A 25,777-nucleotide genomic window follows, 5' to 3' on the forward strand; every position below is an offset into this window, starting at 1 on the left:
ATAGAAACCACTGAAGACATTCCCCCCCCCCCAATAAGCTTTACCAGCTGGGTGTATTGTTTTAGAAACTATCTTTTAAGTTGTTTGTTGTTTTGACTGTTTTTAAAGCTATTTTTAGTTATGCATGTCACCTGCAGATTCAAGTGGATTCAAACAATAAATAAAAGTGATCCTGCACTATCACCACCTACACGCTGTCTTAAGATGACTAGTGCTGTGAGTCTGGTCTCAAACGCTGTCTATACTGGCACTTTAATAGTAGAGCAGGGTATAAATAAATTGTCATTACAGTATTTATCATTGTGTCAACAGAATAAAATGCAGAATGGATTCCCGCATTCACCTACATACACACAGCCAAGTATTTATGGAGCCTTCTTTACAAAGAGGGCAAAGCACCTTGCCCATACTCACCTTATTACCCAAAGCAACAAACGTTGTTCAGGAGAGGGTGGCTAGCCTGTGACCCTCCAGATACAGCTGCTGGATTGTTTGCAATTTTGGTTGTTTGCTTTTGTGTGTGTGTGTTTTCTGTTTGTTTTTGTAATTGTTTTCTTACTATTTTTGTCTGGATTTAGATATTATAATATTATGCACCGCCCTGGGAACCTTTGGGTCAAAGGGCGGAATGCAAATTCCACAAATATATAAATGCAACTCCCATCATCCCTGATGGGATGTTGGCCATTCTGGCTGAAGCCAATGGGAGTTGGAAGTCCAACAGCATCAGGGGGACCAAAAGTTACAGCCAATTCTCCCAACACAGTTACATGGAGAACTATTTGGATGCTCTAAGCCAGGCATCCCCAAACTTCGGCCCTCCAGATGTTTGGACTACAATTCCCATCTTTTCCGACCACTGGTCCTGTTAGCTAGGGATCATGGGAGTTGTGGGCCAAAACATCTGGAGGGCTGCAGTTTGGGGATGGCTGCTTTAAGTCACTATGGGTTGATTAGCATATCAAGAAGAGTTCTAAATACCTCAGTCAAGATTGCTGCCCACCTCCACTGGGAAACCCTTGAGTTACACTCTTGACATTTCCCAAATATATAAGAGCATCCAACAGATCACTACCACACATCAAAACAATAAATGTACAGCCACACCAGAACAATAACAATAACACAATCTATGGTTTTATTTAATTTTTTTTAAGTTTGCAACAAGCCTGCAAGTTAAGAAGGTCTTAAAAATTCAAGAACAAACAAAGCTTAATTTAACCAACAAATGGTTGCCTCTTAATTAATAGAAATTCTGAGTTTTGAAGTTCTAACTGGAGAATTCTTGTTTCACAAGCTCCAATATAAATCTACAGTTTATCATATTATATGAATATGGTGTGCAGATTCTGTGGAACAGTGTATTAGTATTAAACTACTGGCAGAACTTCAAACAGCAGGGAAAGGAAAGTTTAAATGAGAAGCTAGTCTTGGACTTGCCCTTGCCCCTTATGGAACACTATCTTTAGCCATGTATAAAATGTAATGATTTAACTAGAAGTCTCTGTATTAAATAAAATAAATACTGTGAGCATGTGAATAAATGCTCTGCAGGGGTTTCAGGCAGAGGTTGCTGGAGATCAACTTCCAACTTTACAACATGTTGAGGCCCGGCGGGAGGTGGGCTCAGGATGACTGAACCTCTCTTATTCTTCCCATCCCGTGAATCCCTTGCCTTCAATACACTTGCCAACTCAGCTCTCCAATTTTGTGCCCAAGGATTAAGCCCTATTCCTTCATCATTCCCAAATAATTGGTGCAGAACTGTTTGTGGCAGTAAATGCAGAAAGATACACAGAGGCAAAGGTAAAACAAGCAGTTTGTAAGAGCCATCAAGGACCAGCCGGGCATTCATTATCAGTTTGCTTTAAGCTGTTTTTAAAATTGTATTTTTAAATGGTTGCAACCTGCCCTGGGACCTTATGGTGAAAGGCAGATAAGAAAGTAAATGCATAACAAATAATAAGCAATATTTTTCTGGTTTTGAGCTATGCTGGCGAACAACTTTGTCAGGAAGGTAGAACACGGGAAGGGCATCCTATATTATGGGCTCACATTGAGTAAGTTTTGAACATTGAAACAAGTAACAAGTAGCAAGTTCATCCAAGGTGTCAAACAAAGGATAATGGTTGGAGAAAAATTAACACTGTACAGTTAAGGTCCTCATGATTAAACTAGCATGATTAATTGTAGGCTGGGGAAGTTGGAAATCAGAAGTGATTGCTCACCATATGCCTAAAGAATTTTTTTTTCCAGAAACACAGGTCCTGCTTACAACAGTGGCCACAGAAGATGACTGCTTCATATTGGTGGACACATACCAATTCATTTAGATTTTCAAGCTTGTTGCAGACCAAGGTTGTTGCAATTATCTGCTGTATACCTTCAAAACCAGTCAAATCCATCTTCCCATTTTGATAGCAGCAATAATGCTTGGCTGCTGTCTCAAATCGTGATAATGGGATCCTTCTTACAAAAAGTAAAGCAGTAAACACTGAGCTACATGCTTCTATTTAACCTTTTCAGATAAATTTAGTGTGCCATGAAGCTGGCAGTTGATGACAAAGGGTTCTATTATAATAACCTAAGAGAGAGAAGGACCTAGACTGGCCTGTAAAATGGAAGAAGCTGTTCTAATGTTTGACATCAACATTGATCCAAGTCTCTAGCTGGTTTAGGTCATCAAAAGTGCTCAAAATACTGTGTTATACAACACATGAGACAACATAAGCAAGAAGAGTCCTCTTGATCCATCTGCTTGAGCTGAAAGTCAGACAATGTTACCACACCTGGGGTGGCAAGGCAAAGCTGAATAAGCCCTTCTTTGTTGTGTTTGAAAAGGTTAAATTATTTTGCAACACAAGGTACCACAAAACATCAGGAGGAAATTTGCTGCTCAATTATCTTCCAACAAATTTATGTTTTCTGACATACTCCTTTAAAAAGGAACTTCAAAGCTGCAGATTTACTGTATTTTATAGAGCTCCCAAACGTTCATCTAAAGAACAGTAAATTCAACAGCATATCCCGTTGCTATGGTTAGTCTGATCATCAGGAAATTAAGGACTTTGGGCCCCAAAGCACTGAAAGGTATGGGCCCCTAACTCGCCACCTGTAACATACGGAAATGATCTGCAAAGCCTCTCGAGCAGTTCTGTCCACACAACTTGCCTCTCTGTTCTAATCACAATACAATCTCTGGATCCAAACCAAGATCTCACCTCTGTATGGCATGCTCATTCTATGCCACTCTAACGTCATGTCCTGCTCCTGAACCTCCCTCCTCTGCATAGTACCTTCTTGCATACTCAGTGTTTCCTCACTAAACATGTCCCCCTATTTTGCTACCTTCCTTTCCATTCCTTACAGCCTTTAAAAACAACAACAAAAGGGTGGGGATCCCATACCTGGCCAGTCCCACCCAAATTCTCATAACTTTCTCTCTTCTACCGTGCACATCTCACAAATTCTGTTGCTTCTACCCTTCCTCTCCCTGCCCCAATATACACCCATGCCAGCTTCTAGCCCAATGATCCTCTCCACCATATCCTACCATTCCTGGTGCCTCCTATATTGTCCCCTCAGCCACTGTTAACTGACCTGTGCCAAACATCCTACCTAGGGAGGCCTACGGCTGTTGCAGCCCTATCTGTACCTTAGGGCAGAAGGAAGATGCATAAATTGGTAGTGAAGCCATTACATACAGTGCCACTTACAGCACATACATTCAACATGGGTGCTGCTTCCATGGGGCAAAGTAATTGATAGAATAGTTCCATCAGGCATCCAGGTATACTGTGCAAAAAATACACATTTCTCTCGTTTAAACTGGGGCTGGGTGGGAGAGAAATAGGAATAGTGTGTTGCTATACATCTATTCAGCCAATATGTTTCATTTATTATTGCTAATATTGGTCTGCCATGCTGTTGGGTGGTGCTCTCAGAACAAGGCCGCACAGGAATAACATACAGAAAACTCAGTAGCGATCCAGAAATATCACTACTTTGTGGAAAGAGCTTGAGAAATAAGAGAGTTCACTAGTTTCCCCACATTTCCTAACTGCTTCTAGGATCAACTGCTAGAGAAGGAAGTTGTTGTTGTTGTTGTTGTTTTTAAGAAAGGAAAGTCAACCCAGAGCATTAGGAAGACGTAGACTGAGTGAGTAATCTGAAAAGCCTTGAACTCAAAATATTAGGTCAAGGCCTGTATATTACTTTCCTGGGCTATACCACATCCTTTTGTTCCTCCACATGAAATACTTCTGCAAGGAGAAAATGGAACAAGTTGCCTTGGGTAAGTTTATCGCTGGTAAGCCACCCCACCCCGAAATAGCAGTACTAAGACTTAAGATAGATTTAGATGAGGTGCTGGGCTAATATAAAGTCATTCTTTGTGTGCAATTCTACCATTAAAGGGATTCTGCTACCTACCGTGTTTCTCCAAAAATAAGACCGTCTTATATTTATTTTTCCTCAAAAAAAACACGGTGGCTTATTTTCAGGGGATGTCTGATTTTTTAAATTAAGTATGGTACAGTTTAACCTTGCCTATCACTATGGCTTATTTTTTGGGTATGGCTTATTTTCGGGGTGCGGTTTATTTTCGGGGTATGGCTTATTTTCGGAGAAACACGGTAATACTTGCTCCAACGTATGCAGCGTTCACACACCAGTGATGCATCTATGTCTGTATGGCCTGGAAGGGAGCTGATTGAGCAACTGATATGCATGCAGAACATCCCAGGTTCAATCCCTGGCTAAGGCTGGGAAATATTCCTGTTTTCAACCCTGGACAGCTTCTGCCTCTGGGTATAGACAAGATGAGCTCATGGTCTGACTCAGTTTAAGGCAGCTTCTTCCTGTATTCCACTGGCATGTAAATGCTGCATGCCTGAGTGCTGGTAGGCGCATGGGTTAAGAAGCCCTTTAAACGATGTGACAGCAGGCAGCCTGGAACCCTGGGTGGGCAACTGCTGGAAGTACACAGAACATCTTGTTTCATCAGGCCAGATAACCCCAAACAATGATAATCCAGTAGAACATCAAACTGGCTTTCTACCCACAGCTCTCAACTTCTTCAAAATGCCCTAATATTCACAGAACACATGCCCTTTCAGAACCCACTCCCACCAAAGAGAAATGCTTAAAATTGTGGGTTATGAAACAACAACAACAACAACAACAACATTGCTTCAAATAGCACCAACACTTGAAGGGTTCAGACAACCAGGAACCACACACTAAGATACTGCATGGCACCAGTAACCACATCCAATCCATCATTAGCACCTCTCAGTCTTGGTTTCTCAGTATTACCCTGTCCTCTGCCCCCCCCGTCATCTATTGAAGTTGTCAGCATGTGACAGCAGCCCCACCCTGAGAATGGCTTTGACTGGCCGGCTAAACCAGGTGAGTGTAGCCAATAGGTCTCAAACCCTCAGTGAGTCAGAGACATCCCCTGCATGCAAAGACAAGTTACGGTGGATTGAGGGGACAAGACCAATAGTAGGTCCAGTGGTCAAGAAGGCAGTTTCTGCATGTGCTGTAGAGGAAGTGAGGAGCAAATGAGGCTTAGGGATTAGAGTGGGGCAGTGGGTGTGGCTTGGGGAAAGTCTCAGACCAGAGAGAGAATCCTGTTTTAAAGTATATCACTAGAAAAGGGAAGCATTGTATATTATTATTATTATTTGCTGTTGGTTGTGTTCGATGGATAAGTCTGTCCTACCCAACTCCAGCCTTCCTAGCAAAGGGCACAGAGACCATTTTAAGATCACAAAAGTGTGCATTCCGTGACAAAACATCAACGCATCATCACAGAAGCCTCTCCCCCAACTGAAAGAGTAAGGTGAGTTAGCTCAGGGCTAGCTTCCAATTATATTCATTACACAGTTATATGTAAGCAACCACTTTTCTGTCTGGGATATCCAACAGATTTCAAGTGCTTCCATATTTGTTTTTATTTGTTTTAAAAAGCCTATCAGTTCAGTTCACAATACATGTCATGCCAAACCTGTATTAAGCAATAGCATTAATAAAATAATACAAAACATACATCCATAATATAAAAATCTGCAAAGACTCTCCCCCTTTTTTCTTTTCTTTTAAGGCTTTCCAATATATTTGAACAGGAGAATTCACTCAGGGACACTTCACTACATTACTTTTAGAATATGTGAGCGCACTGGGTCTTTTAGGAAAGGCAGACTGTAACATGGGAAGGAATACACCAATCTCTGTCAGTAAGCAAAAACATTCAGAGCAATAAGGTAGAAGATTATCCAGAGGTCAATGCAGATAAATGTGTGTGTATTCCCTTTCACAAGCTACACCTTCAAACTCATTAAGGTACAGATGTGTTTTAAGTGACCTTCAAAATAAATCTGTATTTAAAACATGGGTATTTTGCCAACTTTCCTTACTTTGTAAGGATAGCTTGACTATTATGTCAGTGTGGAAAAAATGAAAAATACATTGACATGCAAGCCCTGCGCTCTGTTTCTAATCCATTCAAAAGTTTGTTTTTGAAAGAAGATCAAGGAGAAGATGACTCTGTGATGGAGACAATTTATTTAAGCCTAGCAAGAAACCCATCACATAAAAGAGATTGCTCACATTTGCAACTGAATGTTGAGTCTGAAAGAAAAAAAAGGAAGGAAATCTTTACAAGCTGAAGAATTTAAAAGGACCTTGAATCAACAACTGTGTCAAACATTTTGCAGTCAAGAGCATACATCTAAAAACCACTTCAAAGCTATATGCATCTGGAATTGGACAGAACTTGTTCATTGCCTTTGCTTACCATAACATAACATAAAGCAGCTCCTTGGAAGTCCATGGACAATAGGCATCAATGAAATAAATCGGTTAGCAGTGAAAGACTTGGCCTGTGTGAGGGGATAATTCACGAAGGGCAAATTCTATACAATCTATGAGTAAAATGTCTACCCTGTTTGCCCAACCTGGTGTAAGAAGAGGTAGAGGGTGCTAGACAGAGTGGGAGCCCTATCCTATGGGGGAAGAGAAAGCAACGACTATAAGGAGCCCCCAGATGCCCTGCAAAGATCTGCCTACAGTTTCTCCCACCTGGAGCATGGTATGAAAAGAGGGAGGGCATAGAGGAAATTTGTGCAACTACCCAACCTTACTAATGGTAAGGTTGCCATATTTTGGGGGCCAAAGTTGTTGAATTTTTATTGCAAAATCTAAAGAGAGAGAGAGAAGTTGTTGAGCTAATTCTAAGGAAATTTGCCAGAAATCTAGGTTTCCAACATGGGTTGCCATACGTCCAGATTTCCCCAGACATTTAAGTGATTTCTGCCCGGACACTGTTTCCGACTGCTGTATTCCAGCTACGTCAGGGAAATTCCAGGTGTATGGCAGCCCTAACTAATGGGCCTCAACACAATTTCAAAGGCAGACCTAGGGAATCGTGACTGGTTCAGTTGCACTGAGTGTGGAGCTTCTGGGATGCTGCAGCAGGAACCCCAACCATGAAATCCAATGGAAGGCAAGTGGCTGGTGGGCGGGGGCAGATTTTGGCATCAGGCAGTCACCATTGAAATTTGAGACACTATGGTCCGCCACTGATTCTTTGTTATAAGGAAAGCAAAGGGGAGCCAAGTTCCAGCATTAGTTACCTTCTATCCCTTCTGCAGTGGCTTTATAAGGTGCAACCCAGCTCCAGAGTATAACACCTACCCAGGGTAAGAACAGTGATTTTTCCCCCATCTGTTCCTCTCTGGCTCCTTCCCGAAGAGATTTTTTTGCCAATTGGCAAAAATCCTCTAGCATAGGAGATGAGTACCTAGGTTGGGGAGGATGCAAAAGACAGGCTGGGACCCTACTTACTGCCAAGGGTTTCTTACTTCCAGTTGTTCTAACAACTGTAACAATGGAAAGGCTTGTTTTAATTGGGCTGCTGAAACAAAAAAAGCTTAGTGGAAAACCAGGTGTGCATTTTAGTGTGAAAAGGCTGAGAATGAGACCCCCCCTTCTAGTTTATGCTGCTCCCTTTGACTATGTAAACACTTGGCTACTGTTGGTAGATGAAAAGAAAAACAAGTATATATCACAAAACTGAAGTCTGTCCTCCACAATCTAGGTTTTCTTTCTTATACCTGTATCTTTCCAGCTGAGGCAGTGATCTCACATATCTCAAAATGTACCCCAAAGCCATAATCAATAATAAAGCAAGCATTCACTGTGATGGAGCTATTTTTCTAGGCTTAAAAAATCTAAACCATCTGCTTTTTATTACTGAGGGAAGAGATAGTTTGCAGATCCATGTTATTTATCTGCATCTGATTACTGACATCTCAATTAAAAAATATCTACTGAACTGTACATCCAGTTGACCAATAGGCTACTGTAGCTTTTAAGCTGCCCAGAAAACAAGACTAAGCACAACAAAACTTCATTAGACAATCACTGACACACTAATATCTGTTCTCTTTTTGTCTTGCTTTCTCAGATCCAATTTAAAATTTATCCTTGCTATCTTACTATACATTCTTACTGGTTGCTTAAACTAAGACATTTTCATCCTCCAAGTTAACGCGCTGCTTAAAAATGCTAATGAGTGAAATAGAAATGCCTTAAATAAAATGAAATAAATAACATGTTCCATGCCAGCTGCAAAAAATGTGATTGTAAAATTTGAGTGCCATAGCAAATCAGCAGGCAGAGATCTTTATGCATTACTGCTGGAAAGCTTACATTCTGGTCTTCAGGCCTTCTTGTCCACTAAGGATGATAAAAGAATTTGGAAGGGGGGAAATTATGAAAGAGCATATGGTGCAAATTAAATATGCAAGTTTGTTTTTAGCAAGGAGGAAGGCCAAGTCAAAAATGCCTTCAGATTCAAAACCACTACATATTTTAAATATCTATAATGAAACTTTTCCCAACCTGGTGCCCTCCAGCTGTTGTTGAAATATGGCTCCTATCACCCATAATTGTTGGCTATGCTGACTGGGACTTATGGGCATTTGTGCCCAACGACGACAATAGGGAGCGGAGTTAAAGCTGGCTGCTATGAAGGATACCTAACTCACAACTCTCCACAGAAACTACCAATCACTGAACCAATGGGAAAACAGTCCCAAGAAACAAGTATGAGTGTAAATTAAGTCTAGGGTGTAAATAAAGTCTAAAGTAGGATATATTACTCCCTCGAGAACCACAGAAGTCAAATGTCTGGACTGCAAAGGCTATGTGGAAGACCATTTGACTTCTTGTATATGGGCAGTTTTAAAGATTATTCTGAGCAGCCAAGTAAGTGATGCAAAATATGTCTTACTCTGAAAAACAGTTCTGAACAAATGCGTTGAAACAGACAACAAAATATCCTGTCAAGTGAGAATCAGGCACATCAACATATATATTTAGGAACATTTTTGCTACAGCTAGGAAAATGACTATTATGGTGCTATTATATTTAAATTCTCCAGTTAAGATATTAGACCCCCAGCCTTTTATTTACCTTGAATCCCCAAAGGACTAACATTGCCTCTCAATGCTGGCACATGATGGTACTGGTGTAGCCTTGAATTCCTGTACATCCATTGGTACCTGCCAATTTCCATTTCTGGTCTGGTGATCACTGCCAATTTTAGGTGGTAAAAAGTCAGTGTCTCCAGCAAAGTTCAGTTTTACTTTAAGTACTTTTATTCAATTCAGATTTACTACAAAGAAAGCAGGAAAGGGAGCGAGAACGCATAAATTTATGCTGAGATTTCGTAACAGAAGCCAGCCACACCCACACACCAATCAGAAGAAGGGGGTGAAATAACTAGCATTAGATTCTAGGGGCTGCAATTATTAGAATTTAGGAAGCCTGCTAGATTCCTCAGAGCACATTTAAATTCGTATGTTGACATATCAGTAGCATCTAGTACTCTAGAACAGCATTCCCCAACCTGGTTCACTCCACATATTTTTTTGGATAACATCTCCCGTCTGCTGGCTGGCTGGGGCTGATAGGAGTTGGAGGGCACAAGGTTGGGGAAAGCTGTTCTCAGTTTTTATGGCATTTCCATCCTTTATCACATGCATTCCTCTGTTCCCTTCTTTACTGGCAGTGATCCATTCTATAGCTGATAGATTACAGCAACCTTTTCTATCCTAGTTGTGGGAAACTACATTTACTATTTTTAACTTTTCACTAAACCCAGCAGAGCAAGATTATCATTCCCAGATGGAGTGGGGGGGGGTGAATCAAAGCACAATTTCAACTGTTGCAGTATTACACAGTTAGCATCTTGAGAAAACAAGTAGATAAGGCAAAGCTGTAGCATATTGTGCAAAATTGTTTGAGGTTACACTGGCAGGTTCCATTGATAATTTGATAGCATGCTATTTATTAGACCAATATAAATTAGGGATGAAGAAATCTCTCAAGTTTGGTTTCTCTCTCTTTTTCATTCTTCCCGTCTTAAATTCAGTTGTTCACATTTCTGAAGCAGTTTAGAAATTCACCAGCATTTTAGTGCAATTTTCTCCTAATAAACACATTTTTGTATGCAGTTTTAATATGCACGTTTATGCCAACAATTTCCTCATATATAATGCAGATTTGTATGCTATGTTGCATTTTTGTACACATTGCAAAATTCAGAAAAGAGGAGCTATGTTTCACTTCACATATTTGTTTGGGAGCATGAATTAGGTAGTTTCCCATTTAATGCTAACGAAATCAAATTTCTTCTCTATCCCTAATAGCAATGAAATCAACATAAAAATAATTAAATATAAATATTACAAAATATCTAAATGCTGATTTAGAAGCCAAACAATAATTTATGATTTACAAATTAAGCCAAAATTTTATGCATTAGCTTCACCAAGTCCCTCTCTTCATACTCCTTGGAGTTGTTAAGTTAAGCAGTGTTAAATAGTAACCAATAACATGCAGTACTTTATATTCTACTAGGAAATAACATCTAAGTCTAACTGCCCTGAACGTTGGGAAGATGCTTTTGATAAACACTACCAAGGCATTTCATTATCAGGTGTATTTAATTGTGGAGAAATCAACACAAGATGGACCTTTCCTCAAATGCACTGTTGTTCTTTAGTATTTGGTTCCATATTCTTAAGACATTAAAACTTTATTAAGGAGTATGCAACAGGTTTTGTGGAGAAATAGGACCCAAGCTTTCCAAATGGTATAACTTCTGTACAATCTCTGTTCATTACTATGGGGTTTAAGTGGAAATCCCACTCAAATGAATAAGGTTGTGAAATCACCATTGCAGTGTTTATGGAGCATGCTTTAAATATTCTATTCAAGCTTTTCCAAGTCTTCTTGCAAATCAATCTTGAGTTCAGTTTGGTTTTGAGGCAACTAAACTGCTTCAGATTTCCCTGGAGAATAAAAAGCAAATCAACCCGGTTGCAGCTATATAACCACAAAATTAAAGGAAATGTGTGTGGATTTCAAATGGAAGTGAAATCTTTTGCATCTGCACCTATCTCATAAAGCCAACGCTGATTCTATAAAGAATCTGAGTCCTTGCAGCAAATATCTAAGGAGTTTAACCACCATGGACTAAGTTATTTTTGATACATACACTTTTTATATCTGTCTAAGAGAAAAATCCTCTCTTAGATAGCTAATTATCAACATTTCCTTGAGCATATGTCTATGTTATTCAGCTGTGGCTGTTTCCGCCTAACGCACAATCAGTCTTCTGTCTTTAGGCCAACAATGGACGCCACAGCAGCTGACCATGATCTCAAACAAGAAAATGGAGGGCTGGCTGATCATTTGCAGCATTTTTTTTTCCATATATGGGTTATGCAGTTGTCTCTCTATGTGAGCTTTGTAATTATGCTTCTCCGAACTGCTTCCACATTAGCGTCCTTTAGTATTACTGGGGCACTGCTTCTTCACAAATTGCTGGAGGAAGAATCAAAATGGAGGTTCCTCACAGGATTAAAACATAGCACCATGTTAACTAGCAGTTCTATCACGCCTGCTCACAAGTAAGTTCCATTCAGCCCTGCCAACTTTATATATAGTTTATTGCTTACAAGTTCAGCCTCTGTTATTGCTTCCTATTGATCCCAGCTGGGGGTTAGTGAGCAATTACTCCTTGAATAGCCTCTCTGAATTGCCCTGATGTCAGTTTATGTTCCCACCGAAGGAGACACTTTATTTACTTATTTCCTTTCTCTTTTCATTTTAATAGTGAAATGGTACTTATTCATTTCTCGACGTGAACAGAAACTAACATTCAGAGCATCTATTCAACGGGCAATTACTCATTAAATCCTTCAGAATGGGATCAACAGGAAGCAATTACACAGGAAGAACCTGAAAAAAGGAAGTGTTTAATTTAAAGGCGCAAAAGCCCTGGAAAAATCTTAATAGTGCTTTGTCTATCCACACTTGACAGGCTGGAGTTGCCATTGCATTGTATTGCAGGAAAATTAGTCAAAATTTATCAGATTGTGGGGCAGAAGGCATAGGAGGAAAACATGGAGAACACCGCAGTGATCTTACAACAACCTGTGTACTCTCTCTCTCTCTCTCTCTCTCTCTCTCTCTCTCTCTCTCTCTCTTTCTTTCTCTCTCTCACACACACTTGGAACGGTCAAGCTTTGTTCACTTTTTAAAAAACAGAACATCCAGATTACATTCAAAAGTGAGAGAGCAGATAATAATCCCAGAGAAAAAGGGCTAACATGGAAGCAACCTGCGGCTCCTTCCCTTTCTTAAAGACACTTTTATGGCCCAGAGAGTTGTAGTTTTTCCTTGAGGAAACTAGTGACCAGTACAGCGCAATTAAGAGGCATTACTCTTCTCTAGATGGGATGGGGTAATCTAAAGTGGAAACACGGTGTACTATTACTTAAATGCCCTTGTACAGGTTTATTTTAAACAAATGATTTTTAATGTGTTCTTGGCCTGTGGCAGGACATATGGACAGACTCAGTGCTAAGACAAGGCTACACCTGAACCCTTCCATCACTGCTGGGAAAAGACTCCTGCACCACAGCAAGAAGATCATACTAGGGTCATCATGGAAAAGGAAGAGATGAAGGTGCCATTAACACAAACCTGTGCCCCACAGTCCTAGCCATGCTGGTACACCAAATTTTGCATCCCTTGGGAGACCTGTTGTAAGGGCCTCTCTCTCTCTGTACATAAAGAGTAAATAAACGTCAAGTTTTGCACAGTATGCCACAGAGGGTTATGCTGCAACAGCTAAAGCCTTCCATAAGAATATTACTTAAATTATGTAAGCGTATTGACTTCATTAACATTTTCCTCTGTAAATTATTTGAGCCCCTCTGATCTAAGCAATCTCCTCTTGTATGACTTCTTTTCCAAATGCAATCCATGCATGCAGAAAAGCAGCGATGCTTTGGGGAAGCTCAGCTCTTATCACCAGGTGATGCATGGCTGAACAGATGGCTGACAGCACCAATCACCTGTGATGGAAGGGGTCTGAATCCTCCTCCCGTCCTCCCAAACAGGTGCTGTGCACTGTCAAAGCAGACAAACAGCAGCCATCTGTTTGGCAGAAGTGACCTTTGAGCACAGAAGCATGTGCAGAGCACAACTGCACACTCTAATGTTTGGCCCGTTTCTTTGTTCAGTCACCTCTAGAATTGTGATCTGTGCATGAATACCCATTTCTACCTATCACCCTTGTTAGACCATGATGGTGCCATTTTTACTGTCACCATGTTTTGTCATTCCATGGCTCTGTGCATCATTGCAACTAGGTGCAACCTATCAATCATGGGCCCCCTGACAGTTGCAGAGAAACAATACATGATAAGTTGAAGTCATAGCATCCCTCAAATCAAGAATTCTGTGTGAACCTGAATATGTCTGGGGAGATGTTCATTTCATTGGAGAGGGCAGCTCCATTTTAAAAGTAAAATGAAGTAGCATAGCCTTTGCAGGGCAAGGGAACTGTGTTCATCAACGCTCACATGCCTGTGAATAATTGCTAAACCAGGAAGAATTGGTTTTGATTATTTTTTGGCCATACTTATGTAACTAATCCCATTCTCTAAAGATGAGCAATGACAAACCTAGACAGCATCTTAAAAAGCAGAGACATCACCTTGCTGACAAAGGTCTGTATAGTTAAAGCTATGGTTTTCCCAGTAGTGATGTATGGAAGTGAGAGCTGGACCATAAAGAAGGCTGATCGCCGAAGAATTGATGCTTTTGAATTATGCTGCTGGAGGAGACTCTTGAGAGTCCCAGGGACTGTGAGAAGATCAAACCTATCCATTCTTAAGGAAATCAGCCCTGAGTGCTCACTGGAAGGACAGATCCTGAAGCTGAGGCTCCAATACGTTGGCCACCTCATGAGAAGAGAAGACTCCCTGGAAAAGACCCTGATGTTGGGAAAGATTGAGGAGAAGGGGACGACAGAGGACAAGATGGTTGGACAGTGTTCTCGAAGCTACCAACATGAGTCTGACCAAACTGTGGGAGGCAGTGGAAGACAGGAGTGCCTGGCGTGCTATGGTCCATGGGGTCACGAAGAGTCGGACACGACTAAACGACTAAATGACTAAACAACAACAAAAATGATGAGCATTCACCAAGTTTATTAAACACTGTAAGGATCAGGTAAATTTGCAATTTCTACCCCTGATCTAAACCATGGTTTCTGACATATCTCGGTTCCGTGCTATCACACAATATGCCACAAATCCTAAGTAAATATTGAAAGCTTAATGAACCTTAAAATACAAGTAACTTTATATGGTGCCAGTGACCTACAGTAAAATGTAAAACACATAGGAAGACAACAGTATGATTGGGCATGAACAGTATCCTACCTGTGACTGCTGGTGAGCAGAAGTAGCTGGAGTTAATTCAAAGATTCTGTAACATTAAAACTGATCTCAAATATACACACTTAAACGTGCTTGTACTATGTAAGCCTACAATTTAGATTCCTGAAAACTCTGATTTTATTTCTTTTTTTTCGCTACGATTTCACCATTTCATATTTTCCGTATTTTTAATGGCAATGCACCTTCCACCTGAAATCTCTCAGCAATTTCTCACAGGATGGTCAATAGTCAAATGCTGAAGTCCTTTTAATAGGCATGTCTTCTCAGAAGTAAGTACCACTGAGTTCAATGGTGTGCACTCCCAAGGAAGTTATCATAGCACTGCAGCCCAAACAGTGTATTTTGTGTGTTCAGGTTTTGCTTGCTTGCTGTATAAAACAAGCATCATTTCATACATTACTCAAATGTAGCAATTCTTTTGGAATTTGCTTTTTAAATATACCATAACCTTTTAGCCAGTTTGCTCTGGACATCTACAAGAAATACTGCATAACATTTTTCTCCTGTGCTTTACTTATTGGGATAGTATCCCCACCCCAAATTAATACAAACATCTTGTCTGTGTTAATATGTATCTGGATGTATTTCCTCCTCCTCTGCTGATACAAAATGGCATTCATTTTACCCATTTATTCCATCTCAGTAAATCCGCCTATCCCCACCCTCACTTTTTGATTTAATTTAATGCCTGGAAGATAAACCCTGTCATTTACAATAATTTATAAACCTTCAGCTTTAAATGCACTCAATCTGTCTTGCAGCCTGTAAAATATCTGCTCAACATTTCCACGGACAATGTTCATACCCTACTCCTTTGATATTTGATAATCGGAATAAAGCAGCATATTAACAAGAGTGTCACCCAGTTTCACCAATTAAAAGAACAGCAAATGCCACAATGGCTCCTCTCCAGAGGAACGGAAGCCTTAAGGATACAGCAAATCACACTCTGTATTTTTTGGCTAATCTTTTTTCCATGCAGTTCTAGAGATTTATAGTATGAGACATACTTAGTTTGAAACGTATTTTAATTACACATTCACCAAAAATTAAATGCCAAGGTCTCAAGGATTTAAAAACATTTCACAGTACATTAGAATGAAAAAGTAGATGCACTATGGTGCCACCATGGGCATAGAACCATCATGTTAATGGCACGCAAGTCCCATTGATTTCAATGACACCTAAGTTAGTCATAAGTATAATTTCATGTTGATTTCAATAGGACCAAAGTGTAAGTAACTTGCTCTGGTATCCAACTTATTCACTCTGTGTGCTAATCTTTACAGCTATGGATTCCTTTCTATGACAGTAGGTTATTGCTGTTCAACAATTCAAGAAAAAGCATTGTGGTGTGTGTTTTTTTTTGTAGAAACACTGTTGTGTGTTTCTAGAATGCTACAAAAATGAGGATAATAGGTCCACTGCACTTGTTTTTGAAAATCAATTGCAGAAGTCTTATGGGTGTGGGCAGAAGATTTCACTCAAAATGTACCAACAATTATTTCAATCACCTCAACACTTGAATCTTTATTTGCATACAAGGGGATATTTAAAATAATCAAAACTATATATTTTAATAGTGTCAAGTGTGCTGATATTTCCTTGTTCAATATCGGACATTTCGATAACACACCAACAATTGCTTCATAGAGATGACCAATGAAAAAATATGCTACAATTTAAGACAGGTTTTCTTTTAAATGGGCATAATTACATTTTTAAAAGTCATATTATTTAGAAAACATTTGCAATATTTTTCTAAAAAAATATCTAGGGATTCTGATACAGGTTTTAACAGTGTGAAAGGGTTTGTGTATTGACATTTTTCTCCATATTAAGTTCCCATGGTGTGTCATACACCTGAAAGCAGTACAAAATTCTTATGTGTCTTGTAAATAATACTGCAAAGGGGGTTGGAAAAACAACCCACAGTAATATCTATAAAGGTCCTTGGGTGTTAAATACTACAAACAAAATCTAAAACACCACCCAAAGAAATTATGCATATCTAAATTCTATTCTAAAAAAATGAAAGAGAAAAAAACCCCTGACAGGATTTAAAAGCCTAGTAAAATGCTTACATCCTCCTTATTTCAGCTGGGAATGTCTCTGAAATTGCCATTTAGAAATGTAAATGGAATCAATTTTTTTTAAAAATAGTATTAATACCCAAAGCATATATAGTCAGAGTCTGGTCTGAGTTTTAGGTGAGGGGAACTATTCATATTTTATTTATCTTTGTAGACCTAACCCACTTACAAAGGGGATCATCATAATGTGGGTGATTACTTTCTTTTAAAGACTTTATAAGCCGCACCCTTTACAGACCATCAAGGGAAAATGGTATACTTCCAAAGAAGTCCATGCAATCTAGCAAACTAACTAAAGTCAGGAAACAATAGCAAAATCAGAAGTGTCATCTTAAACGTAGAACGATTCCGCAAGCTTAGGTGATGTTTAAAGGCACATACACGGCACTAGTCCTGATATGCTTTAGACATGGGCCATGATCAAAAAGACTATGAGCCTAAGGGGAGTTCGCACTTGTGTTTCTTAAACAGCAACACAACACCCATCCCAAGTTGCAAAGCAAACTGCTTCTGGAATACAGAAAACTTTCAATAGGGGTTTGCAATATGGCATTGAGATATGTAGAGGTAGGTAGGTAGGTAGGTAGATAATGATAGATAGATAGATAGATAGATAGATAGATAGATAGATAGATAGATAGATAGATGATACATTATATCCATCCCATCAAGCTGGTGCAAAGGCTAAGCAGTTCTTTAGTTGCCACCAATTAACTTTCTTTGCAAGGATGGGGTGGTGAAGGAAATAATGAATATACCTTACACTCCATTCCTAAAGACCTCCGGGTGGAAGTTTCATTGATTTCAAGGACATTCATTTCTAAGTACAATTCACTTCTTGGCCTGGAGGTACACAATTTTCTCATCCATTCACTTAACGAAGAGTGTATCTTTTGAAATTCAAAATGCAACTACTTATGAAGCAATATTGAAAAAGGATCTTATTCTTATGTGTATGAGTTGAAATGTATGAGAATTCTTTTAAAACATATTTTTGTACATCTGTGTACTTTTAAATAATTTTCAGTAAAGAATATTAAAAAAAGGAAAGGAAAGAAAAAGGATCTGTACACACTTTGGAGGGCTCATTTTATTAGAAGCACCTTTTAAAAACAACTTTATCCACTGAAACAACAACAGCAACAACCTTCTGGGGTGTTTGTCCCCATCATGGGCATACTAGTGTTTTGATATGTTTTAATTCCTTAGGATTGTCATGTTTCAGGTAGAATATCCAGGCTATTAATTTATACACTGGTTGAACTGTTCACCAAATTTTACTTTATTGAAATTGAAGCTCTTATAATATTGTATGTTTTAGATGTTCCACTGAGCAACACAGTTAAAATTTGCAGAATATGTATCACATCACTGTACATTTAACTAACAGATTCTTTTCTGGACACTCTAAACTGTTAATTTAGAAGTATTCATTAGCAATTTAGGATGCATTACAAAGAAACCACTAGTAACAACATATATAACAGGTCCTGTAAGTTTTAGAATTTCTCAAATAAGATAAAATACTGGAACCAATCCTTTAGTGTGTGCTCATTCCCTTTCAAGTCAGTGGTTTTATACAAGTGTAAACGGCTGCAAAGTTTCTAAATACCGTAACTACACTAGCCTGCTACAGAGAAGTGCAATTGAATGAAATAATGCAGGCTGTTAACTTTGTTTCATTGATCATTAAGAACAACAACAACCAGCAACATTCAGATTTTATTTCTCTTGCCACACTGCCATTTTCTGGTCTGTAAGTCTCTCAATTGGAACATTTGCTAAACACTATTGTGCACTTTAATATTTGCAAAATATTACTGCCTCATTCTCTTCCCCCAAATATTATAGAAATGCAACATATAAATGGTGTACAAGAAAGAAAAAGAAAACAAGCCATTATGTCTACACTGGCAGAAAGCTTCATGTTACAATAATACTGGATCACCAAAACCCCTACCATCAGACTCAAAATGTGTGAATAAGACATGTATGTATGTGTGTACACACACACACACACACACACACACACACACACACACACAGAGTTTTTATCTAAACTGCAAAAAATACAGCCCGGGTTTTTTCATGGGATTCGAGATGGCTGAAAACGCCAACTTAGAAATGTTGGGAGAGATGGCTGTTCGATTAATCTGCTGTCAAGCCATACACCATAAAACCCACTGGAAGCTAGAAGATGCCATAATGATAATTTAAGCACTGCTCTAAAGAGAGTGACAAACATAGCCTAAATCTTTTCACTTAAGGTTCTTAAAAAGATTTAAACAGTCTATTGTTCAGTCCTCTGGGTACCTTTTTTCTCTTGGCTTTGTTCTGTATTTTCCTCCGCTGCAGTTTCCATGGCTGGCTTTATACCATCCACCAAAAATGCTCTCGCTCCCCGCCCCCAGCAAAGAGTCTCTCTTCCTTCTTTCTTCCTTCCCTTCTGTCTCCTATTTACCGCCGCAGTGATTGAGTGGCTCTGTTCCTCACTACAGTAGATTACGCTCCTTTCCAAAATGCACAAAGTCGTGTCAGCTTTAGTTTCGATCTGCCTACTGGTCCATAAAGATCTCTGCCAGGAAAGACTCAGCCATACGTCAGAGACCCCAGTTATAAAATAGCAGGTCTGTGCTCGATTGTCTCCCCACTCTCTGTGTGTTTGCAATGGGAGCGTGAAGGGGGGGATAAATCCAGCTAGCCTCCCTTTTTTCACATGGTCTCTACTTTCCTGTTCTCCCTATGAATGTTAATCAATTCTGTGGTGCAGAATAGATTAGTGACATCAGAAGAGGGGCTGTATCTGAGGGAGTGAGCAGAGCCCCCTCCTGTTGCATGACTCAGCGATGACACTCACCCCTCACCATACGCGATCTCTAAGGAGAGCCCATGGCATCACATGACAACAAGACTCCCTTTCCCATGATTATCCCCTATTTATTATGCTTGGAATTTTTATTAATTCCACATGCCCCCAGTTCTTACAAAGAACATGCCTGTTTCCTTTGTAGTTTTAGGTTTTGACTTGAAGGATGCATGGTTTGAACGCAGTTTAGAAAATAAATGCACATCTATGCCCATCAAATAACTATGTGAGTACCATGTGCTTATATGGTAGTGAGAAGGTTCTCACATCTCTGGGGCAGTTAATCTATTATGACCAGTGAAGAGAGGAGGCGCACAGGTGAGACGAATACTAGAGGTACATAAGATCTCAACTTTCCAAGTTCCAAAGTTATATTCCATTTACGAAGGAGCGTCCTTATTGAAATAGAAGCTTAAAAAAAGACGACAGGGTGTCCTCATCCAGTCATAGGCAAATTTTTATCAGGAGATGGCGGAGCATAGCACATCATTCGCCGAGCCAATGTAATAGACATTGGCTTGAAGATTTTTGAAAGTCAAACATTTTCTTTGCCAGTTATTTTGTTTGTTTTGTACTATGCACAGGGGGTCTGAAAAAGATCTGAGGCAGATGTTACATTTGCACACAAACCGGGTTCTCAAGTTTAATACAGATGATGAAAAACCAGAGGAAGTGTTTTATTTCGTGGTGTGTGTTAGAAGGTATTCTTCAGAGTCATAAACTCCTAGCATCTAAGGAGAGTTGGGGAGCTTCTGTCATGCTAGATTTCCATGTGCAGAGGTTGCCTGCAGTGACCAACAGCATTCAAACATGTTTTCTTCCCACTCACCCCCTGCATTCTGAGCTGACAGTCTCATGAGCTTTTTCTTCAATGCTCAGATCTGTCCTCAGACAGCAGTAAACTAGACTACAAAGCTATCAAATACAAAATCAAAAATCCCAGGTAAATACCAACCTGCTAAATTCAGCGCAAGAGACAGCATAAAGGAACAGCTAATTCATCAAGGAGAACAGTTGGATACCCTTTCCTACTTCATCACAATTACAATGGCTCCTGGGACTTCTCACCTGTCGTGTCCACTTATCTCCCCCTGTCTTCCAGGGTGTGGATGGGTGGGGGATGAAGTATTCAACATGCTTGAGGTTACCTAATCCCATGGGTTCTTTTTCCCTTTCAAAACACATGACTGGTGCCTTACTTTTGTGAACCCTTTTCCATTTCCAGAGTTCACCAAATGTGTGTGTCCGGGAGCCTTGAAAATTGCGTGCATGGCAAAGCATTGCATTATCTGAACAGTGTGCTATGGTTTCACCCTATGGTCTTTCCCTATGAGAAACCTATGAGATATAGCTAGATATTTACTGCTAAAACCCAACTCCATTTTTAAAAAGACATTTTCTAACATCACTTGGAGACTACCAAGATATGAACATCTACGGTAGTGTGAGATGCAACAGCTCTCTTTCAGTCATACAACCTCCTAGGAAACCTTGTGTGATGCACCACTATATCTGTAGCTACACTTCTCCCCACACCACAATGTTAAAAAAGATTCCTACATACTCCCTCCTTCAAACACTAACCCAGGGTTGGGGAACCTTTGGCCCTTCGGATGTTGCTGAATTTCAACTCCCATCAGTCCTAGCAAGCATGGCCAAGGCCCAAGGATGATAGGAGTTGTAGTTCAGCAACAACCAGAAAGCCAAAGGTTCCCCACATCTGCATTAGCCCATGGTAGATGGGATGAGCCCTCGCAGGCACCAGTCCAAAGATATGTATCCTTAAAGATCAGATAACTCTTCACCCCCATAAGTGCAAGAAATAATACCATCAGTGAACCATGGCCAAACCACAGAAACTAGGAACACCAAATTGGAAGCAAGTGTGACACAATTCAGGAGAAATTTGGAAACAATAATATGACAAGGCTTGGGAGAGAATCAGTGACAAAAGAGAAGAAGCACAATTTTACATCCTTCAAAATTCAAAGTATTTTCAAAATGATCAGTCTGCATTACAGGAGGCTATTAAAGAATAACATACAATACAACCGAGCTAAGTTTGTGAATTTTGTCATCAACAGAAAACAAATTTTCTTCTCTGGCCACCACCCTACTTGGACTAGCAAGTTAAGACATTAGAACAGATGTATTTCAAATTTCCAGAAGCATATCTACATTAATGAGCACAACTTAAATGTATATTAGATCAGCACTCCTGCTCTCTGCCTAAATATTTTACATTGTCAGTACCAGTATCTGAAATTTTATATGGCACATATGGCACAACCAACTGTGAGGATTGCTCCCTACACCTTGCTGCTTCAACATTATTAAAAAAGGGGAGGGGTAGTCTAAATCAACGTGTGTGGAATAGAAGGGAAATTATGACTGGCCCAGAATACTGACTCACATAAGAAATGTAACTTTTGCCTAAAAGTTAAAGGGAACAGGACATGCAGAAAATGGTACGGATTATCTGTCACCTGATAGTAACCAATTATTCTCCCTCTCTCTCTCTCTCTCTCTCTCTCTCTCTCTCTCTCTCTCTCTCTCTCTCTCTCTCTCTCTCTCCCCCCCCCCTCTCTCTCTCTCACACACACACACTTCAAAGGGCTTTCTTCCCTCATGCACGAGAATTTATTCTCCATTGTAGCCAGATGAGTTCAGCCCCAAAGAGTCTGTGCACAATTACGTCTGAAGACCAAGAGAAATGACTCCTCCCTTTCCCATAACTTCAACAAGCCCTGATCCAACATTAGCGGAATATAGTGTAGGGAGAGGGAAGCTGTTGTATTGCGAGACAGAAGAATTAGGAAGTGCATTCTTTTCCAGCTAAAACCATTTCATGGCAGTCTCATTGTGGGGTGTTTTTTTTTAAAGCCATCGCTTATTCCAAGGAATTAAGGATGGCATTCATGATTCTTCCACCCCGATCTTATAGGAAGAGTCTGCTGCATGAAAACAGTGGCCCATCTAGTCCAACATCCTCACAGTGGCCAGCCAGAAGCCTATGGGAAGCCCCTAAGCAGAAAGTAAGCATAACAGCACTCCATCTACTTATGATTCCCAGCAACTGACAGTCGAAGTACAACACTGCCATCATGGCTGGTAGCTGTTGATAGCCTATTCCACCGGAATGTTGCCTTATCCTCTTAAAGCCATCCAAGTAGGTGGTCCCACTTCTTGTGGTAGCAAATTCCATAGATGAACTCTATTACTTCAAACTATAGTTCTATCACCACAACCACCTTGAGGGTTAGACAAGAGAGCACTATAGACTGGCCCAAAATCTCCCAGTGAGGGTCACAGCTGAGCAGAAACTTGAACTGTACCTTTCACAGTCCTAGCCCAACTCATTAAGCACAACACCACATTGTCCCTCTATGCAAGCAACTTCAGAGCCTTGTTGGTTTCATACTTTTGTATTGTTTTTTAAGGATGCATTTCGTAATTGTGTGTGTGTGTGTGTGTGTGTGTGTGTGTGTGTGTGTGTATCTGCAGATAAATAACCATTCTTCCCACAAGATTAAATAATTTTAAATAATGTTTAAAGCCTCCTACTTCTCCCTCCAAGCACTCTGGCAAACAAAAAGGACTTTGAGGAGTGTGGGGATGCTGCTCAGTGGCAGAGAGCTCTGAGCAAGAAGAGAAGCAACTATTTTTCTCCAGTGTTGTTTCCTTATCAAAACTTCTCTGCAAGTGAGATAGGACTCTGCCTCTCTTCCAAGCAGTCAGTTACATCATGGCTAATTCAGACTACAATTTATTGAAACATGCCTGTTTCATGCCTGTTTCATAAACCATTGTTAACCCCCACAGCATTTCTGGGTTCAGACATAAAATTAAACTGCATATAACCCAAAATTAGTAATAAAATAATAATAAAATCTTCCATTCTTCTTGTGGCTTCACTGCAGGTGTAGAGGGGAGCTCGTGAGCCCAAGGAACACTCCGGTTCATTAAATGTAAACCATATTTTAGCACAACATCCAAACAAGGCCTTCATATTTGAATCCAGGTATATTACATATCCAGGACATTAAAAGAAACAGATGGATGAAATCCAGCTATGCCGTCCTGCCCACGGAACAACTACCGACCTAGAGGCACCGATTCCAGCTTCTATGCTGACCTGTGTGGTTCCTCTGCCTTCCATAAGTATTTTCAGGGGGTGTAAAGGGCTGCACTAGGATGTGAAAAATGGTGTAAGCATTAGCGAATGCCACTGCTGGATCAAAAGTGGGTCATCAGCATTGAATTTAATCCAGACGTCTGTTAGACTGCTATCTGTACACAAGTACACTTCACATTTTAATACTGTAAATATCTTGGGAAACACTTCCTTCTGCTGTGCTTGTTGTGATTTTTTCCTTGGATTTGCTCCCTCTGCTTCTCTTTCTGAAATGGAGTGTGCATCCTTCCAATCAAGTCTCATTTCATTAGATCACATACCAGTTTGCATAATTGATAGCTGCTTACAATTTACTGCATTCACAGAGATCCTGTAGGGATTGCTTTTTTCTACATTGCAACCTTTTTTCTTTTAAACTCACAGCAAATTAAAGTCCTGACCTTGTGGAATTAAGTACAGTACTCAGAAATCCCAATTCCAGTCCTTCGTGTACCACTTGTAAAGAAGTGGATACGCTTTGGTTATCATGAAAAAGTGTCACAAGCCATCTATTGCATCTGAATGCGCACTGTACTTTCCCACCTTCAAATATTCTTCACGAATTCTCTTACCGGTACTAAAATACTGGATTACAGAGCTCCCAACTTATCACCACGCTCCCCACAACCTCTTCTAAGCTGCCATTCCCTCATACCTCGTGCATAAGAAACTCAGGCTCAAGTTGTGTCTTGATTGGACCCCTGTGTGTGCATAAAAAAATAACTCTTCTTTCTCCCCTTCACAATGCCCTAGAGAATGCAAATCAGGAGCAATCAATAATGACAGCTGAAGTCTAATAGTTCTCTTTCACTCACATCAACACTGTATCATGCACTCAAGTAGAACATGCTCTTTGAAACTCCAGGTGATTTTTTTTTGTTAAGTCTACTTTAATATTGGACTACTTGAAGTGACAGAAGCTAAGAAATTTGCATGTTTAGTCTGGGACTATGCATTGCCAAATCTCAAAACAGTAGGGGATTTTATATACACAATGAACTTGAACACAAAAGCACTGTAGGGTGAGTTGAGGACAAGAGTAGCAGCCTTGATTCTGTATCTCCAGATTGGCTGTCTAGTAAATTGCCTTGCCAGAGTAGGATTATTGCCTACAGTATTTATTTCTAACATTTTGTCTACTCTAGACATGGGTTGTCAACGCTTTCCTTGGGAAACTCAACATGAGTCCGAGAAAATTGGGGGCGGGGCAGAAATCTGCATAAATATTACCTGCTTTTATATCTTAAATGCATTTGACCTCCCACTAAAACCAATGGCAAAATCATCACATATTTGTGCCCCCTGCCACACAAAATTCATGATCTGCGACTATTATATTTCCATCCGCGCATCAGAGGTGGGACATGTTTCAAGTCCATCAAACAGGTTCCTCAATTGGACCTGTTTTTCTCTGGTACTCAGTTAACGCATCACAAAATTCTTCATGCTATGATAACTGGCACTGAAATTCTATGCTTGTCTGCACAGAAGTAAATTCTATTGCTTTTAGTGGGGCTTACTTGCAAGGTAAATGTGAATAGGATTGCAGCCTGAAGCTCTAACTCAGTCATAGGCAACCTTGGCTCCCCAGATGTTTCGGAACTACAACTCCCACGATCCCTGACCACTGGCCCTGTTAGCTAGGGATCATGGGAGTTGTAGTTCCAAAATCATCTGGAGAGCCAAGGTTGCCTATGCCTGCTCTAACTCTTAGAAAAATAATAATACATTGATGGCAAGCACAGGAGTTAGCACGTCAATTCTGAGCATGGCGCCAAGAACACATGATTTTCTTCCTTGGGCTTCACTTCTCTT

The 25,777-nt window shown here is 40.0% G+C and overlaps 1 protein-coding gene across 3 annotated transcripts in view; it reads right to left on the minus strand.

Annotated features, from left to right (window-relative positions):
• Window positions 1-25,777, minus strand: part of GPM6B (glycoprotein M6B) — a 107,373-nt gene that overhangs the window by 19,457 nt on the left and 62,139 nt on the right. The window contains exons 1-2 of one of the 3 annotated variants that reach the window (XM_035116836.2): window positions 19,236-19,655; window positions 9,482-9,601 (exon numbers count right to left, since the gene is read on the minus strand). The exons of 1 other annotated variant lie outside the window; for it this stretch is intronic. In XM_035116836.2, the coding sequence (XP_034972727.1) occupies window positions 9,482-9,601; window positions 19,236-19,284 (169 nt within the window). In that variant the 5' untranslated portion in view covers window positions 19,285-19,655. Of the gene's footprint in view, window positions 1-9,481; window positions 12,556-19,235; window positions 19,656-25,777 lie in introns of those variants that run through there. One more of the 3 variants, XM_035116831.2, reaches the window with a different exon arrangement.

This window comes from Zootoca vivipara, chromosome 4 (genome assembly GCF_963506605.1).
Source record: "Zootoca vivipara chromosome 4, rZooViv1.1, whole genome shotgun sequence".
In the NCBI taxonomy this organism is placed as follows: Eukaryota; Metazoa; Chordata; class Lepidosauria; order Squamata; family Lacertidae; genus Zootoca; species Zootoca vivipara.